The 18,711-nt window shown below is 37.9% G+C and overlaps 2 protein-coding genes and 1 non-coding gene across 8 annotated transcripts; 2 read left to right on the plus strand and 1 right to left on the minus strand.

Annotated features, from left to right (window-relative positions):
- The first annotated feature begins 1,369 nt into the window (after positions 1-1,369).
- LOC103857078 (WD repeat-containing protein 44) lies at positions 1,370-9,541 on the plus strand. 3 transcript variants are annotated; one of them, XM_009134224.3, is made up of 6 exons: positions 1,370-5,012; positions 5,138-6,149; positions 6,242-6,332; positions 6,581-6,870; positions 6,975-7,068; positions 7,261-9,541. In XM_009134224.3, the coding sequence occupies exons 2-6, from the start codon at positions 5,280-5,282 to the stop codon at positions 7,713-7,715; spliced, it is 1,800 nt and encodes a 599-aa protein (XP_009132472.1). In that variant the 5' UTR covers positions 1,370-5,012; positions 5,138-5,279; the 3' UTR covers positions 7,716-9,541. The 3 variants fall into 3 exon arrangements, with proteins under 3 accessions (XP_009132472.1, XP_033143112.1, XP_009132471.1); XM_009134223.3 differs by having other exon boundaries at positions 1,371-5,012; positions 5,147-6,149; XM_033287221.1 differs by having other exon boundaries at positions 1,370-6,149.
- TRNAG-CCC lies at positions 8,987-9,057 on the plus strand. The gene has a single exon. It is a non-coding gene; the product is annotated as a tRNA-Gly (tRNA).
- On the minus strand, positions 9,353-18,502 carry LOC103857079 (glutamate synthase 1 [NADH], chloroplastic). Of its 4 annotated transcripts, XM_009134225.2 has the most exons (20): positions 18,134-18,502; positions 17,931-18,050; positions 17,468-17,581; positions 17,232-17,384; positions 17,057-17,157; positions 16,875-16,971; positions 16,301-16,410; positions 16,118-16,221; positions 15,842-16,021; positions 15,408-15,751; positions 15,259-15,329; positions 14,703-15,172; positions 13,593-14,617; positions 13,320-13,481; positions 11,398-13,221; positions 11,041-11,309; positions 10,642-10,947; positions 10,299-10,566; positions 9,964-10,221; positions 9,627-9,881 (listed from the first exon to the last, which is right to left on the minus strand). In XM_009134225.2, exons 1-20 carry the CDS (start codon positions 18,500-18,502, stop codon positions 9,627-9,629), a joined length of 6,600 nt encoding a protein of 2,199 aa, XP_009132473.2. The 4 variants fall into 4 exon arrangements, with proteins under 4 accessions (XP_033143110.1, XP_033143111.1, XP_009132475.2 ...); XM_033287219.1 differs by lacking the exons at positions 17,057-17,157; positions 17,232-17,384; positions 17,468-17,581; positions 17,931-18,050; positions 18,134-18,502 and adding an exon at positions 16,684-16,812 and having other exon boundaries at positions 9,353-9,881; XM_033287220.1 differs by lacking the exons at positions 16,875-16,971; positions 17,057-17,157; positions 17,232-17,384; ... (1 more) ...; positions 17,931-18,050; positions 18,134-18,502 and adding exons at positions 16,502-16,571; positions 16,684-16,812 and having other exon boundaries at positions 9,353-9,881.
- Positions 18,503-18,711: the final 209 nt, after the last annotated feature.

The following is an 18,711-nucleotide window of genomic DNA, read 5'->3' on the forward strand; positions in this document are numbered from 1 at the left end:
ACAATGTTTAGACTAAATCAGAGATTATATGGGTGAAAGAGTATATCTCGTACAGAATGTTCCTATTTCATAATTTTCCAGTAATCCTCCATATGAAATGAACTCTTCTATTCTACTGTATCGACCAGCTGACTAATTTTAAATTAATTCTAGAATCAATTTCTAGTGTAATTCAGTTTCTCGCTTTACAGTTGGCATTAATTATGATGGCTATTTGTCATTGCCGACGGGTCTTGTGCATCTATCTTTTTTTCTCTTGAACAACTGATCATGAGTCGCTGTGTGTATGGATGGTGTGGTGTATACATATATTAAATTGTATGACATATTTATTGCAAATGAAACATAAAACCAGGTTTAAAAGACCGTATTGCAAAAAAAAAAATATCCAAACCAAAATTGTTTATATTAGTGTCGTAAAATTTTAATTGAATAGTAATAATTCTTACGAGAAGTGAGAACATATCTGTCTTGAGTTCTTAGGTCGAGGTATGTCATAATTAACTCCTACCTTCGCAAGTCCATAACATCTCGTGGTCCTTCCACGTACTCTTTCACTGCTCACGCATGGACCAAACCCTAGCTCTTTTCTCTTTTTTTTTTTTGAACAATCTCTCTTCTATTATTTCTCTCCTTAATTTCAACAACTGTCTAGGGTTTTTGTCAATTGCCGAGAAAATGCATCATTTTCTCAGCAATCGAGAAAGTAAAAAATCAAGACACCATAACTCGTTAATCAAAAAATTTTTTTTTGTCTAGTTGTCTTGGATTTTGAGTGTGATGTCTTAAAAGTTTGAATAAAACCTAACTTCCATCAATGCCAAAAGAAAACTCCATATCCGATTGTCTTGAATACTGAGTAGTGTCTTGCCATTTTGAATTCCAGTTCCAGCGAAACTTCCATCAATGCGAAAAACTTCAATTCAAACCTACTTCCAGCGTAGAAAAATGGATTGTTCGTATTGTGATGCTTATCCATAGTTAAATTTATACTTTTCATAATAAGTGTCATTCTAACATTTGTTTTGTTCCAAAAAAGTACTCCCTCTGTTTTTAATTATAAACTAGATTTTGACCCGCACGCACGTGCGGATGTATTTTTTTAAAAAAAATATAATGCTATTTGCTTTTTATGTCACTATTTAGGGTTGGACAAAAAACTCGAATTTAAAGAATCAAACCGAACCCAATCCGAATAAGTAATACTAAATCCAAACCAGAATTGATTAAATATCTGAAGTATTCAAAATTTTGGTATTTGAAGAACTGAAACCTAATCCAATCTGAACCGAAGTATTTTGGGTATCCAAAATAGATTTATATATTTATATATATATTAATTATTTTTAGATTTAATATATATAAATTGAAACATCCAGAATATATATGATACTTTAAGTTCGCATAAATGCTTGAAAATAAATACAAATAATTAAACGTAAATATCTTAAATAATTAAAAATACTCAAAACTCCAAAAATACTTAAATAATTAATAATTCTCTATCCAAATATTTAAACCAAACCTATTTAAATTGGTTATCCAAATCCGAACCAAATCCTCAAAGATCTGAACACGAAATCCAAAAAGACTCGAAAACGAACCCGAACTCCCACACCTAATCATTATTTTATATATATCCTATATGTGTCATCATAGGTCACAAGATATGTGTTATCATATAATTAATCATTTTTTATACGCACCATCAAATAAGTTTTTTTATAATTAATAATATTTTATACGTAATCATATAAATAATCACATATATTATATTTTAAAATTTAATGTGAAATATAAAAGCCATAATTTAAGTTGGTGTTTGAAATTGGGCTTTGTATTGTATTTTTATTATATATATTGAAAATATTTTTATAATAGTTATTGGAAAATATGTTAGTAAAAATCAAATTTTGAATATATGTATATTTTTGAATAAATTTTTGATATAAATCAATTTTAAATTATTATTTTGATTTGAATATATATATCAAGTAACATAGACTCATTACTTGTGTAATACAATGTAATGGACTTTTAATTTTTTTAGTAGCATGAACCCATTATTTTTTTTCTAACTTAGTGCTATCAATGTTTCCAAACAGAACTATTTTTTTAACTACTATCCATATTGCCAAACAATCCCAATTTTTACTTCAATTTTAATAATATAGATATATCATTGAGAATTGTTTTGTTGAAAAGGTGAGGATAATTTAGAGGATAAATAAATTATAGTATAAATTTATGTGGTGTCCATTAATTACATTAATCTCTTTACTAAAGAAATTATGTATAGTTACCAAAATGTTAGGAAAAAATAAAAGTGAGGATATTATGTTAGTTTTGTTGCCAAACAATTTTTGTCAGTTATAATTATTTTAGGAAATGATGTAAAATTGGAAATGACATGAATTAATTAAAGTTAAGATTATTTATTATTTCAGTGGCATTGCTTTGTAAATAAGTTAGAAGTTTTAGGGATATTTCTTATTTGTACTTCTATTTTAATAAGATAGATAGTTTTACTTAAAATCACAAATATTTAGAAAGTTGTTATCTAAAAAAATATATCACTTAATCAATTAATTTAACCAATTATAAAAAACTTAACATTATTTTATTGGTCACACAATATCCAATAAATGAAAAAGGTGCATTGAAATATGAAAACTACTTATATTGTGAAACAAACTATTTTTGCTAAAACTAGCTATATTTGAAAGCAGAGGGACTATCACTTTACAATTTCAATGCAAAATATACTTACTTTCCGCTGAAAATTAATTTCAAACTGCATTGATTTTATAAAAAAAATTATTTATCTCAAATACTATTGGTTAGAGAAGTGTAATTAATAATAACTTACATATATTTCAGCAAATTTTTTAATATGTGTGAAAAATATCATAGTGACATTTATTCAGAAACGGATGAAGTATTTATCATAGATTTTCAGTTTAAAATATTTGTAATTAGTGGATTGATCTAAAGCTTATATATATTAAATAAAATTATGTTCCAATTTCAAAACAGAACATATATTTTTTCACACAATCTTTTAGATAATAATTTTCCCATGGATTTTGACAGATTTTAGTATGAATTAGATCAACCCAATTTTGGATCAAATCAAATAGGTGAAATCAAGGTAACAATAACATTTCAATGTAGTTGCTCTTAGTATTTATTACTTTTAGAAAGATTTATGTTTTGATGACAAAAAAAGAAAGAAAGATTTATGTTTTAGAAAAAAAAAGTTTCTAAAATATTTATATTTTACATTTTCAATGTATATATGTAATAATGATGACAAAACAAATGTATGTAATAATGACAAATTATAAATTTTAAAGACATTAATTGTATTTACCGAATTTAATTGGTTAAAAATCATAGGAAATAGCTAAACAAGGAAAACAATGTATTTATTGTGAAAATTTTAAGAGTTTTTTTAATAAGTGTAAAAACTCTAGTTACACATTATTTTTAAATGGAAGGAGTATAGTATAATGATAGCGATTTCACGTAATTTTCCCCCCTTTTTTTTCATGGGCGCAGCGAATTAAACCACAATCACATGAAGCGTCTCGATTTCCATCAAAAAGGAGTCAATTAAACGCTGATCCGAGTATTATCATTTGTTTTGGCCTAATTGTTTTCCTAATTCATACATATAATTATTGTTTTATCCTCTATGACATCTACGGTTTAACAAACAACTTATAGTCTTCTACCGATATCGTAAAGTTGATGGGCGGCATAACTATCATCAACATAGACATTAATATTAATGAATGTCCATGTTACACCTCCCAAAATCCAAAGTCAACTTTGACTATATAATTCACATATCCCGACAGCCAAATACGCGTATGTATAAAGTGCGTACGTATCGTCAATCTCCCTTCACGAATGGCTAGATGCTACGGTACATCGTAATTATGCTATCTAGTGGGTCCAATCTATGTTGAATGAATCCGTACAAGAGAAATAAAGTTGCTATTTTTCTGAGGCAATATGACAAGTAAGTAGTGGACTAGCGAACAAGTCGGTAGGTTTTAACCACGTCGAGTGAACATAAATACACAATACGCATGCGCGGATGCGCCTGCGAATGAATATAACAGGCATTGTAATTTTGTATGTGAAAAGTAATTATGCAATGTAATGGATCAATACACGATACACGTGCCCCACTCTGTTCGTATGGCTACAGTTTCTAGAATTAGTCTGAACTTAGATTAATGTATAATCGTTATAAACTTATTAAATAATCAAAAAAAAACTTATTAAATAACAACGACTCGTTCATAAAATTCCAACAGATGACAAAAAGAGGTAAAATGACACAGTAAGAGTACACAAACTCACAACCGTAACAGAAAATAAAGAATCCAAACTCACATCTAAACTATGCCTCCTAGCCACGAGGGATCACAAAAAGATCTAGATAATGATAAACAAGTAAATGTCGAATTTATTACAACTAAACATGTTTGTAATACTTAGTAGATTAATTAACAGAAACAAATAAGAAAATATTGTTTTTTTGGCTTGAGAACCCAAGCATTGTAAATAGTTTTCTCAGCTACCAGTGGCGGAAGTTAAGGCCGCAACTTTTTTACCAAAAATTGTTATACACCAAAATAAAAAATGTTTGGAGAAGGTTAAATAAGGCAAAAGCAAACGGTCGGTGACACACAACATGACAACACAAGTATTCGTGTCCTCTTCAGAAAACTCTATATCCCTTCGTCGGACAATCCATCTTCTTCTTCCCAACTGTCTCTTTGCTTCACAGCTTTCTATACAAACCTTTGATTCTTCCTTTTTATCCATCTCTTTGTACTTCTTTTCGTCCTTTTTAATTCTGTCTGGTTTGGTCTCGTCGTCACCATAGAGAGAATTTAGTTGAATGGTCTCTGTGTCCAGTCTCTCCACCACTGCTTCTCCTTCGGGATATGTTTGTTCCCATTTCGAAGAAACTAAGTGAAGAATAACCAACCCACGTATGCAAGTTTAACTCTTTTATTTATTTTGAACTCAGTTTCTCGAACTCTGCGATTGCTTATTTTGTAAATTTCTTTTTTTATATATATATATTTTACTTTGTAAAATTGTTATAAATAAAAAGCCTTTGTAGGTTGCTTGGTTGGAAGCAAAACTGGCAGTTGTGATCCTTGTTGAACATTCCTCTTTTGAGAAGAAAAAAATAACTTGAAAGCAGCATTGTGCTCTAAGCTTGGTTCTATAGTTTGAACAACGCTCGAGAAACAATGGATCACTTGTCTCAAGAGGAAGATTTGCAGTTCTTTGATGCATCATCTCCACGTGGTTTTGATTTTGATCCTGGAAGTGTTGTGGAGCGGCGGAAGAAGTTCTTGGAGTGGATGGGACTCGAACAAGTTCTTGTTCAACCGAAAAACTCAGATGCTGAATCTGGTCTGGATGGAGATTCTGTTGAAGCTGCCGAGCAGAGATCTGGAGGGTGCAGCTTCTCTTCTGCGCAGGTATCTTCCTCTGGTTCAAGTGAGGAATTGTCTCTGAGAGTTGATAAAAATGTCGGTGGATGCGATGCAACGAGAAGGCAAAGCTCTTCAATGGCATCGTGTTCTGATCCTACATGTTGTCAAGTGATGGAAACAGAGAAGCAGAGCACCATTTTCAAGAAGGGATGGTTAAGGAGGCTACGGTCTATGGGATGTTCCACGGGTACAAAGATCCAATCCGGTGTGCTTTCAAGAGTTAAGGTCAAGCACTACAAGAAACAGACCAAGGAGCTTTCAGCTCTTTATCATAGCCAAGACATTAAAGCACACAATGGTTCCATTTCATCGATGAAATTTAGCTTCGATGGGAAGTATCTTGCAAGCTCTGGTGAAGATGGGATTGTGCGCGTGTGGGAAGTCACTGAGGATAAAAGATCTACACTACAAAAAGATTACCTTAACCCTTCGTGTGTGTACTTTGAGCTAAACGATCACTCCCAGTTGAAACCGAACAAGACCACAGAAAAGTTCAAGAAAACATCTGATTCAGCATGTGTTGTCTTCCCTCCTAAAGCTTTCCGGATAATGGAGAAACCTTTACATGAATTCCGCGGCCACACGGGTGAAGTCTTGGACATCTCATGGTCAAGGGATAATGTAAGCTTCCAAAATCTTTACAAATATTGCTTTTAATGCAAGTAAACAAAAAAAAAACTAAGGGATTTTTTTGTGTAATTTCTTGTTGTTAGTATCTTCTCTCAGCTTCAATGGATAAAACTGTTCGGCTATGGAAAGTCGGTAGCAATGCTTGTCTTGGAGTCTTCCCTCACAATAGTTATGGTATGTTGTTACTTTTACAATTTTATTACATCTTATTTTATTTTTTTATAATACAAGGAGGTTCAATGCCGAATACTGTAATCTCCTTACACCCGAAACCTAACCGCAACATTTAATATTAGTTTCCTTCCAGTGGTCACTCGAACCAGGGACCTCTGACACAATGGCCAGGATCCAATTCAGCACTTTTATTAAATATTAGTTACTACTTTGATCTGACATTATCTTTCTTTTCTTTGTTTTTGCAGTAACTTGTGTTCAGTTCAACCCGGTGAATGAGGACTACTTCATGAGCGGTTCGGTTGATGGAAAAGTTAGAATCTGGAACATTTCTGGTTGCAATGTTGTTGATTGGGCTGATGTCAAAGACATTATATCTGCAGTGTGTTACCGCCCTGATGGACAGGGAGGAGTTATCGGTTCTCTAACCGGAAGTTGCAGATTCTTTAACATGTCTGGAGAGTATTTAGCGCTGGACTCTCAGATACATTTTCATAACAAAAAGATATCTCCAAATAAACGGATCACTTGTTTCCAGGTAATTATATTATCACTCTTTGTTTCTCCTTGTCTTGATACTTTGGTTACTTCTCTTGCTATTGTGAGATGTTAACAAATAATCATGTTTTGTTTTCCTTCCAGTTTTTACCTCAAGACCCTAGCAAAGTCTTGGTTGTTTCAGCCGATTCCAAAGTTAGAATTCTTCAAGGCAGCGATGTTGTTAGAAGATACAAAGGTATGTTGTTGTTTTTTTTTGTCAACTACAATAATGTCTAGTGTACATGTAAAAATACTACTCCTCTGGTCCTAGCCTCTTTTGCTAATGATGTTATGTTATGTATTTTCAACTTTCATTTTCTTTTGCATACCTCTATGGTTGTTTCTAAACTAGTCTCATCTCTCTCTTTTATTTTTTGCCTCACATTAGGGTCTCCTAAGTCTGATGGAAAGTACATTGTTTCAGCTCGTGAGGACTCCAATGTATATATATGGAGCAATAGAAAAGAGTCAGATTCTTCTTCTTCTTCTTATTCTCAAACCAAAAGGATTAGATCTTTTGAACGTTTCTCCACCAATGCATCCGTGGCAGCAACCTGGTGTGGGTTCTCAGATCACAACAGAACTATCCCGTTTTCTTCACCACCTTGCTTATCCCTCAAGGAAAGTGGATCAGTTCCCAAGGGAAACGCGACGTGGCCAGAGGAAAACTTAACCGAAAATCCTCTTTCTTCAATGACTGCATCTCAGTACAAGTTTCTCAAGTCCTCGTACCAAAGAGCAACAAGTAGCTCTCTAGCTTGGGGTATGGTCATTGTCACAGGTGGTTGGGACGGACGGATCAGAACATTTCAGAACTACGGCTTGCCTGTGACCGTAACTTGAAGGTGACATTGTTCCTTTATTGATAGGAACAAGCACATGGTTCTGGCAGGTCTTTGAAGCTATGGTGGGTCCAAAAGGAAATACCAGAACCGTTTCTGCTATTGTCCAATAGTCGAAAATAGACTCAAAATGCTATTTTACTCGTAAAAATTATCATCCTGTGGAGATGTATCAAGAAGGGTGAGTGAGAGACTTCATCGGTAGACGCAGAGGAACATATGTGTTTTTCTTGGTAGTAAGTGTCGGTTGGAGATGGTTTCAAAAGAGTACGGATTTGTCTGAAAAATCCTCGACAAGGGGATTGTGGGGTCCAAAGAGACATCAGACAAGTGATCATGGAGAAGGAGTGGTTGTGGCTGTAGGAGAAAAGTGTTTTATAAGAAAAAGAAAAAAGTTTCTAATGGTAGTGATAGGTTTTGTTGTGTCTATTCGTTCGTTGCTTGATACGGTGTCGTTTGATAAGTTATATCAGCTTATTTTTGAATTTGATTTCCACTTATGTAAGATGAAGAAGAAACAAGAATTAATTGATTGTTAGTCAGCTCTAACTCAGATAGAGGCTCCGGGGTTTCGTGTCTGTAAATTTACACAGCCAAACCTTTTTTAGAGTAATGTGATCAAATTAGTAATTTCGTTTTTTTTTTCCTGAACCATCACTTCTAAACTAACAAGTATCGATAATCATTCTGTAAACCGTAGACAGACAACTCAAATGCAATATTGGTTTTGTAAGTGCAACCAGAACAATCTTGATTGCGGTGTAATAAATTGACCATTGCGTTATTCCAGTATAGTGGTGGACTGGTGAGGTGTATAGCTGAATCGTGGTGCAGTAAATTGACCAAGTAATATAACAATTAAAGTACATAAATATTTTTTATTATATATTTTCTAAGGGTGTAACTGGTAAACAAATATAAAATTTGTGAAATTTAAAATAAATGGAATGGTAAGAATGGAATATAACAAAAAAAAAATAGAATGAAATTCATTCAATTCATTCATGATCAAATTTGTTATGAAATGATTTTCTTTGTATTTTCTCTATTTATTTTTGGAATTGATGGAATGAATATTTCATTACATTCATGTCAAATGGTAAAAAAAATTATGAAATTAATGGAATAGACCATTCCACATCATTTCATTCCAAAAATCTTTCATCCAATTGCAGCCTAAGTGTGTTGTTCAAAAAAAAAAAAAAAATTCTAAGTGTGCATTTATGTTTACATTGAACAATATGGTTATAATAATTTTGTATAGTATCAAGAGCGCATCTGGTGTAGTGGTATCATAGTACCCTCCCACGGTACTGACCAGGGTTCGATTCCCTGGATGCGCATATTTTGTTTTTATAATCCGTTCTCCATTTTAGTTTTATGTTTTGTTTCCTGGCATTAGCAGTTTCATAAAATAGTCTGCAATTTGGCAAAAACGTCCAACTAGTTGGTTAGAAATAGTCTTGTAGGATATTCGTACAGAACACTAAACCAACTTGATTTTAACAATTATAACTAAGTGAACATTTCGTAAGGTCATCTCATAGAACTACATTGTCCGATATAATAACAGAAAAGGAACTATGTCACCATAAGATTTACTATATATTGTAAAACTAGTCCTTGCTGATGTAAATAAGATTCACAATTGCTTAAGATTAAGAAGCTTAAAATAAACAAAGAAAAAGAAAAGACTGAACAACCAGGAACTATGCATTACCATTCCCTTATGTTCAAATCCAAAGCAGAAAACAAAAGAAATTCAATTCCAAAAGCATTAACAAAATAAAGCTAAGAAACCCCTACCAAGAAAAATGTAATCCACATTCATTATTACTATATGAACGATAATAAACAAAAGACCAAAACAACCTAAGCTTTTGCTTCAGATTCAAGGCTTCCTCTCTTGTTCCTAGTGTTGGTGCTTCACCTCGTTGAGATTTTGTCCTACCGTTGCGTCAACTAGGTCATCCTCGTTTTTGCTGAGGAATTTGTCCACCTGAGATGCAGCTTGACGTCCTTCTGAGATAGCCCAAACCACCAAAGACTGGCCTCTCCTACAATCACCAGCTGCAAAGACACCTTCCACAGTTGTGGAGAACCTGCCATACTCTGCCTTAAAGTTCGACCTGTTGTCGCATTCTAGTCCTAGCTTCTCAGCAAGTGTCTGCAGAAAACAAGCGGAAGCCATTCAGTCATCATAGCCAACAATATAAGAAAGATAATAGAGTAGAAAATGAATCACTTACAGGCTCAGGTCCAAGGAATCCCATTGCCAAGAAAACAAGGTCCGCTTCAATTATTTCCTCAGAGCCTTCAATCTCCTTGAAATTGAACCTTCCGGATTCATCCTTCTCCCAACTCACACGCACGATCTCAAGCCCTTTCACGTTTCCGTTGTCATCTCCTATGAACCTCTTGGTCAAGACCTCATAGGTTCTAGGGTCTTTTCCAAATTTGGTGGCAGCTTCTTGATGTCCGTAATCAATACGGAACACACGAGGCCACTGTATTCACACAACAATACAAGGTACTTAGTCAACAGTTATTTAATCTAAGAATGCTTAGGATAACTGAAACAAACCTGTGGCCAAGGGTTTCCAGGAGCTCTCGTTGATGGTGGCTGAGGAAGAAGCTCTAGGTTTACAATGTTGGTGCAACCATGGCGGATAGAGGTACCGATACAATCCGTGCCGGTATCACCTCCACCAATAACCACAACCTTCTTACCCTTGGCGGAAATGTAATTGCCATCTTCAAGATTGCTGTCCAACAAGCTCTTGGTGTTTGCATGAAGAAACTCCATAGCAAAGTGAACACCAGTTAAGTCACGACCAGGCACTGGAAGATCTCTGTAAAAATAGCACAATTGAATCATTATAAACCGTCTCAAATTCTAGTAATGAGAATTTAGTACAAACAAGTACCTTGGTTTAGTGGAGCCAACAGCGAGAACGATTGCATCATTCTCCTCCTTGAGTCCATCTAGAGAGTAAGACGGGTCTTTTCCAATGTTAGCATTGACCACAAAGTTGATACCTTCTTTGGTCATAAGATCAACCCGGCGCTGAACTATGTCAATTTTGTCGGTCTTCATGTTTGGGACTCCATACATCATAAGCCCACCAATTCTATCAGCACGCTCATAGACCGTTACCGAGTGGCCCATTTTGTTCAGCTGGTCGGCAGCAGCAAGTCCAGCCGGACCACTACCGATAATTGCAACTTTCTTCCTGCAAACACCAGAAGCAAGACATGTTAATCAATAAAATGTAAACTCTATCCAAACATAAAAACTTCCAACAATGGAAAATAAAATAGCTTACCCTGTCCTCGTGAGAGGAGGTCTTGGTACCATCCACCCTTCCTCAAAGGCTTTATCTATAATAGAACACTCGATACTCTTGATAGAAACGGGGTTCTCGATTATACCAAGAACACATGAACCTTCACACGGTGCCGGGCATACTCTCCCAGTAAACTCAGGGAAGTTATTCGTCTCAAGTAGACGATTCAGCGCTTCTTGCCATCTGTTTTGGTAAACAAGTTCATTGAACTCAGGGATCTTGTTACCTAAGGGACACCCAGAGTTCTCCTGCAAATTGAAAATAAAAGAAAAAGTTAATCATAATATTTATGAGGATAACAAACAAAGGCAATTTAACATATGAGAATAAATATACCTGGTGGCAGAAAGGAGTTCCACAGTCCATGCAACGAGCAGACTGAGTCTTGAGAAGCGGTCCGGGCTTTGATTCCTCCATGACTTCGTTCCAGTCATTCATACGAACATTGGGATCTCTGTACTTAACTCCCTCACGCTCATAAGCAATGAAGCCACGATGCTTAACAGCATTATCTACCAGAGAAGGCTTCTTCGGAGCTTCAGTGGCAGCTCCGTTTCCAGACACAACCTCTTTGGAAGAGGCTGCTGCTGCCATGTTCTTCAGCTCTGCAAAGGCGTCCTTCTCCTCAACTTCCTTCTCTTCCATCTCCTCAGCTTCTTCAGCAGCACGATCAATCGCTTGCTTGGAGACTTCCTCGTCTTTCATGGCCGCCAAAACACGTTTGTAATCTCTAGGGAAGACCTTGATAAACTTCGGAAGCAGATTCTCAAAGTCTCCGAGAACCTCTTGTGCAAGTTGGCTGTTTGTGTGTCGTTGATGCTGCTGGATCATCATCTTGAGCGTCATTTTATCTTCATCATCTTCAACTTTGTCCAGATCAACGAGTTCAAGGTTGCATCTCGTGTGGAACTTCCCATCCACGTCAAGGACGTAAGCAATACCACCGCTCATACCAGCAGCAAAGTTTCTACCAGTCTTTCCAAGCACCACAACGGTTCCACCAGTCATGTACTCGCAACCGTGGTCACCAACACCTTCCACAACGGCTTGAGCACCAGAGTTACGAACAGAGAATCTCTCAGCCGCCATCCCGTTAAAGTAGGCTTCACCACTAGTGGCACCGTAAAGCGCCACGTTACCGATAACAATGTTTTCTTTGGGATCGAAGCTGCTTCCTTTAGGAGGGTAGACAACAACTTTACCTCCGGAGAGACCTTTACCAACATAGTCGTTGCTATCACCCTCAAGCTCTAGCGTAATACCAGGACACAAGAAAGCTCCAAGACTCTGCCCAGCACTTCCTGAGAACTTGATGTGAATTGTATCCTTTGGTAGCCCAGCCAAGTGGTAGCGTTTGGTAACCTCGTGGCTCAGCATTGTCCCAACAGCACGGTTAACGTTGCAGATGGGAGTTTCAATGTACACAGGAAGAGACTTCTCTAGGGCAGATTTGGACAACGCAATCAGCTCTTGATCCAAGGCCATGTCTAAGCCGTGATCTTGTTTCTGGACACAGTACTGAGCAGCACCTGGACGAATCTCAGCAGCGGGTCTGAGCAGAAGAGAGAGATCGATGTTCGCAAGCTTATCGTTGTTCTTCACAACTTCCCTGTCTAGCTCAAGCATATCTGCACGACCGATCATTTCGGTTAGAGTTCGGAAACCAAGACCAGACATGATCTCTCTGACTTCCTCAGCAAGCATGAAGAAGAAGTTGATAACATGCTCAGGCTCCCCGGCAAACTTCTCACGGAGAACTGGATCTTGAGTAGCGATTCCTACAGGGCACGTGTTCTTGTGGCACTTCCTCATCATGATACACCCGAGTGTAATAAGAGGCGCAGTACTGAAACCAAACTCTTCAGCACCGAGAAGAGCAGCAACCGCAACATCTCTGCCGGTTTTCAGCTGCCCATCTGTCTGAAGAACAGTACGGCCACGAAGGTCATTAGCAACAAGGGTTTGGTGCGTCTCTGCTAGACCAAGCTCCCACGGAAGACCAGCATTTTTAATACCAGTCCAACGAGAGGCACCGGTACCACCATCATGACCTGCTATCAGAACATGGTCAGCGTGACCCTTCACCACACCACTAGCAATAACTCCAACTCCAGCTTCTGATACAAGTTTAACACTGATACGAGCCCCAGGATTGGCATTCTACACAAGATAATAGCAAACGGACGTTAACAAGAATTTAAAAAATACACAGAATCAATGCTTTGTAATGTAAGTATTCAGAAAGCGTAAATGGGAACCTTGAGATCGTGAATTAGCTGGGCAAGATCCTCGATAGAGTAGATGTCATGATGAGGAGGTGGGCTGATAAGCCCCACACCAGCGGTGGAATTTCTGGTGATAGCTATGTCTCCTATAACCTTGTGACCAGGTAGCTCTCCACCTTCCCCAGGTTTGGCTCCCTGTATGACATTAAAGAACACTAGTTAGGAACTTACACCTATAACTATTTTGATCAACAAAAAAAAACATTATATATACTGTGAAAAGAGATTCAAAAATGTGAAAAATACCTGAGCCATCTTTATCTGCAACTCGTCAGCATTGGTAAGATAGTAGCTCGAAACACCAAATCTTCCACTAGCAATTTGTTTGATGGAACTTCTTTTGGGGTTCCTTGAACCATCTGGAAGAGGCTCCATACGGGATGGCAGTTCTCCTCCCTCACCTGTATTTGACTTTCCTCCAAGTTTGTTCATAGCCATTGCAAGCGTTTGATGTGCCTCGAGCGATATCGATCCATAACTCATAGCTCCAGTGCAGAACCGCTTAACAATTTCACTGGCAGGCTCCACTTCATCAAGTGGAATCTTGACATCTGCTTCTTTGAACTTCATGAGCCCACGCAAGTTACTCTGCTTGTTCAACTCATTAATACGCTTCGAGTACTCCTTGTAGGCGGCTACACTGTTAGTCCTTGCTGCCTCTTGCAACTTAGCAATTGCGAGAGGGTCGTTAAGATGAATCTCCCCGTTCTTCCTCCAGTGATAGTTCCCAGGGTTGGAGAGTGCTGAAGCTTCCGCGCTTCCAGGTGCATAGGCACGTGCTGGAAAAGCCATCTCGTGCAAAAGAAGCGCGTCACGTGCAAGCATCTCAAACGTAGCTCCTTCAACTCTGCTTGGGGTACCGGCGAAACACTTCTCAATGACTTCAGAGGAGAGCCCAAGAGCTTCGAAGATTTGAGCACCCTTGTATGAGGCCAGGGTAGAGATTCCCATTTTGGCGAGAACCTTCATCATCCCATAGTTGCTAGCCTTGTAATACTTCTTGACAAGCTCTTCTTTGGAGTGGAACTCCCCGTTGGATTTAGGTGGTATCTTGCCATCAACCTGAAGTCTATGGACGGTCTCTACAGCCAGATATGGGCAGATAGCATCTGCTCCGAATCCGACGAGTGTGCAGAAATGATGCACTTCACGTGGCTCGGCAGACTCCACTATCAAACCAACTTGAGTTCGCGCAAGGCTCTTAACCAGGTGGTGATGAACGGCGCCAACAGCCAAGAGAGAGCTCACAGCAACACGCGTTGAAGAGAAAGCTACACATTAAGCCAATTAAAAAATGTAAGAACATCTAAAGAAGGAATCTTAGAGTAAGGGTTTAAAAGGAAGACAAATGTATACCTCGATCAGACAAAACTAGTAATGTGTATCCCTCCTTGATCGCTTCATTTGCTTCAGCACAGATTCGGTCTAAGGTCATCTCCAACCCTTTTGTGCCTTCTTCTTTAGGATAAGTTATATCAAGAACTTTAGTCCTCCAGCCTCTGTAGTTCATCTTCTTAACAGATTCCATCTCTTCAATGGTCAATAGAGGACCTTTCAGAGAGAGACGGTGACACTGCTCCTCAGTTGTTTCCGTTAGATCACCTTCTGGGCCAATCATGCACTCCATTGAAGTAACAATCTTCTCACGGATAGGATCGATCGGAGGATTTGTTACTTGAGCAAACATTTGCTTGAAGTACTCAAAACATAACTTCTCCCTGTTCGACATAACAGCTAGAGGTGCATCATTTCCCATAGAACCAAGTGCTTCAGTGCCGTCTTTAGCCATCGGAAGCAGCAGCATCTCCAAGGCCTCAACTGTGTAGCTGCATCCATAAAGTCACAAGAAAGCGTGAGAAAATAATACAAAGCAGCAGATTGATAAACTCTGTAGGAATAAAAACAAACATACCCAAAGGCTTTTAGTGGAGACAGTAAACCATGAATGCCCATGCTCTCCATTGAGTCATCATCACTAGACGCCTAAGTTTCAAAAGACAAAGGTTAACTAAAGGAACTGTAAGTTTTATTATTAAGGGATTAGTCTAGTGGTTAGCTTACCGTTACAGCCCCAGAAATTGGTGGAGCAATCCGTTCAGTCTCCGGAACTGACTTAATGATGTCTTTGAGCTCAATCTTTTGCCTTTCAAGCCATTCGCCATAGGGCCTTGCCTGGGAATACTGTTGCTTCAAGGCATCGTCATCAACAACGATATGCTTCTCAAAATCGACAAGAAGCATCATGCCTGGGTTAAGTCTTCCTTTCCTCATCACATCTTCAGGTGGTACATCAACCACCCCAACTTCACTAGCCATGATGACTCTTCCACTGTGGGTTATGTAGAACCTACCAGGACGAAGCCCGTTACGGTCCAATGTGGCACCCAAGTAGCGGCCATCAGTAACTGCAAAAACATTTGATACAGAGTTTCATCAAATCTAAAGACAGCATGACAAAAGAGATTGAAAAAGGACAACACTAGAATAATTATTACATGAGATGAGAGCAGGTCCATCCCATGGCTCCATTAGCGCAGATAAGTATTCATAGAACGATTTTCTGCTTGGGTCAATGTTTTTGTCATTCTGCCATGCTTCAGGGATCATCATCATGACAGCTTCAGGAAGACTTCTTCCAGCTCGGACAAGAAGCTCAAGAACACCATCAAAAGCACCTATAAAGGTTAGCAGAAACATGTCAGAAAACCATGATATCCAAACAAAAGCTTTGATCTACATTAAGTTGTACAATAACTGAGATTGACAGTTACCTGAGTCAGAAGAGCTAACATCCACAATAGGTAGAAGCTTCTTCAACTCCTGCTTTGATAGTCCAAGTTCCTTGCACTTGAGCAGACCCTCACGTGCCCTCATCCTGTGTGGAACAAAAATTCATTAAAGAGTACTCAAAGGCAATTACATGAAAGATTTAACATATGCTATCTCTCACATACCAGTTCACGTTTCCCCTAAGGGTATTAATCTCTCCGTTGTGGCCCAAAACACGCATAGGCTGAGCACGATCCCAGCTGGGAAATGTATTGGTAGAGAACCGAGAGTGGACCTGAAAATTAATAAAAACATAAAACCGAGCATAATTAGTCATTAGTTATCAACCAAAGTAAAATGTGTATGTATGCAACTGAAAACTTTACCACTTGGTCTTTCTTAGACACAACTTCACAGCATCTAGTGGGGGTCTAATATTGCGGAATTGCTAACTACCTTTACCAACAAAATTTTAGACTTAAATCACGGACATTGTGATAATTTCAACCTAATGGTGTATATAAGGCAACAGGGGACTCATAAGACGTATCTGATTTTACCAACTCACCAGCATCCAAAAATTAAAAACACTTATAAAGGGTTTGGAGGAACTTAAGAGTCATTTCAAAGTTGCAATGCCTCAGAAGTCATTCCTCAACCTCGCATCTCCTTGGTTACCCCACGTTTGGTTCCCATGCTGTTTGTGGAGCATGGAGTCAGCAATAAAATGAAGAGATTGTGAATAGAATATTTATTTACCAGGGCCATGTAGCTCGTAAACCTTTCACTCCCTAGATCCGCATAGTAGTATTCCTTGAGCTGATCAGGCTTCAGTTGTCCTTTGTAGACAACAGTCCTGAACACAAGGAAACATAATTGATTAGAATTTTCATTGCCGAGACAAGAAAAAAATACAATACTCAAATGAAGTAACTACATACCTAGAAGATAGAGAACAGATGTAGAAGTCCTTCATGGCACCATGTTCAAGGTTCAACGCTGCTCGGATAGCAACCATGGAAAGCCTTCTAAGGATGTACATCTGTCAAACATAAGAAGTGTCATTAACATCATCTCACTATGATAAGAAAATATTAATGGAGAGTAAAACAATACCTGTTGCTCAAGGTCAACTTGGGATTTAGTTGTAGGAGTGAGGAAAACTTGCTCGATGATCGGCTCTGTCTGCAAAGCAGACTTCCCCAAACCAGAGTTATCAGTAGGAACTGATCTCCATCCAATAACTGAATGACCAAGTGATTCAGCAACCTGAAAAAAAAAAGTTTTCATTAAGGTCCTAACAAATTTTCATATATATTAAAATATGAAAAAAAAAAAATCAAGAGACAAACCTTGGTGAAAACACTTTTGCTTTCATCTCTCCTGGACTCGGCGGTTGGTAAGAAGAACATACCAACAGCATACTTTCCAGCCGGAGGAAGCACAAAGCCTAGATCTTTAGCAGCCTGATCAAATATTTCAAATTTATTTCAGATATTAATACAAAACAAAACAAAAACAAATACTTTGGCTTAAATCCAAATCAGATTCTATACAAACCAATTAACTACAAAAATATTTGTATGGTTAAAAGCAAAGTAATTTTTAGCAGCCAGTTACATCAAAGACTTAAAATTAATTCAGATATTACAAGAAAACAAAATAACAGAAAAATACTTTTGACTTATAGTTATATCTGAATCAGATTGTATACAAACCAATCAACCACAAAATTATTTTCTGGTTTTAAAAACATAATTAATTTTTTGCATGGATAAATAAATATATTAGTCTTGGAGAGATAGGAAGACAAACCTGAGCATAGAACTCATGAGGCATACCAACAAGAATACCAGCGCCGTCACCAGTGTTGCTCTCACACCCACACGCGCCTCTGTGAGTCATCCTTATCAACATCTCCAATGAATCCGTCACCTGAATTTAAATTTCAAATTCAGTTAGTTAATTAATTAATTAATTAATATCAGATCATTTTATTACAGAACAGTAAACGCTACCGTTTTGCGACTAGTCTCGCCGGACAACTCCGCGACAAAACCGACTCCGCAAGAGTCTTTATCAAACGAAGGATCGTACAGACCCATCGGCTTCTCCGGAACACCGGAGAACGACGACTTAACCACCGTCCTCAGCTTCGGAGATCGGCCGGGACCGTCCGATCTCCAGAGCTGAAGCGTCTCGGATCCGGATCTCTTGATCCGGGTCCCCATGAACGGATTCTTCACGGAACATGAGCCCCTGCGGCTGACGCCAGACGCGACGGCCAGTTGAGAAACGGAGGTGGAGTCTCTCCTCAGAGATCGGGCGGGAAACAAGCGGTTGTTTCGGATCTGCAGAAGGGAGCTCGACGAAGAAGCTGCCGACATTTTTTTCTCTCTTCTCGAGAAAACAACAGTGAAGAGTTTTTTTTTGTTTTAATGGATGAATATCAGATTCGTTTGTTCTATTAGGAATATCACGAGATCGAATTTATGTAAACAAACACCAAAAGGAGCTGATGAGATAACAATACTCAGATCAGTCTGGGAGCAAGGCGGCAGAGGGGGGGAGGTGGCGGCTAGGGGGAGAGAGTTTT

Source organism: Brassica rapa, chromosome A03 (assembly GCF_000309985.2).
Source record: "Brassica rapa cultivar Chiifu-401-42 chromosome A03, CAAS_Brap_v3.01, whole genome shotgun sequence".
In the NCBI taxonomy this organism is placed as follows: Eukaryota; Viridiplantae; Streptophyta; class Magnoliopsida; order Brassicales; family Brassicaceae; genus Brassica; species Brassica rapa.

Coding starts and splice junctions, on each gene's coding strand:
- LOC103857078 (XM_033287221.1), top strand. CDS start 5,280: ATGGATCACTTGTCTCAAGAGGAAGATTTGCAGTTCTTTGATGCATCA. Junction 6,150..6,241: donor TCTCATGGTCAAGGGATAAT/GTAAGCTTCCAA, acceptor TCTTGTTGTTAG/TATCTTCTCTCAGCTTCAAT. Junction 6,333..6,580: donor CTTCCCTCACAATAGTTATG/GTATGTTGTTAC, acceptor TTGTTTTTGCAG/TAACTTGTGTTCAGTTCAAC.
- LOC103857079 (XM_009134225.2), bottom strand. CDS start 18,502: ATGTCGGCAGCTTCTTCGTCGAGCTCCCTTCTGCAGATCCGAAACAAC. Junction 15,330..15,407: donor CAATTTCTGGGGCTGTAACG/GTAAGCTAACCA, acceptor TTTGAAACTTAG/GCGTCTAGTGATGATGACTC. Junction 9,882..9,963: donor GATTCCTTGGACCTGAGCCT/GTAAGTGATTCA, acceptor TGTTTTCTGCAG/ACACTTGCTGAGAAGCTAGG.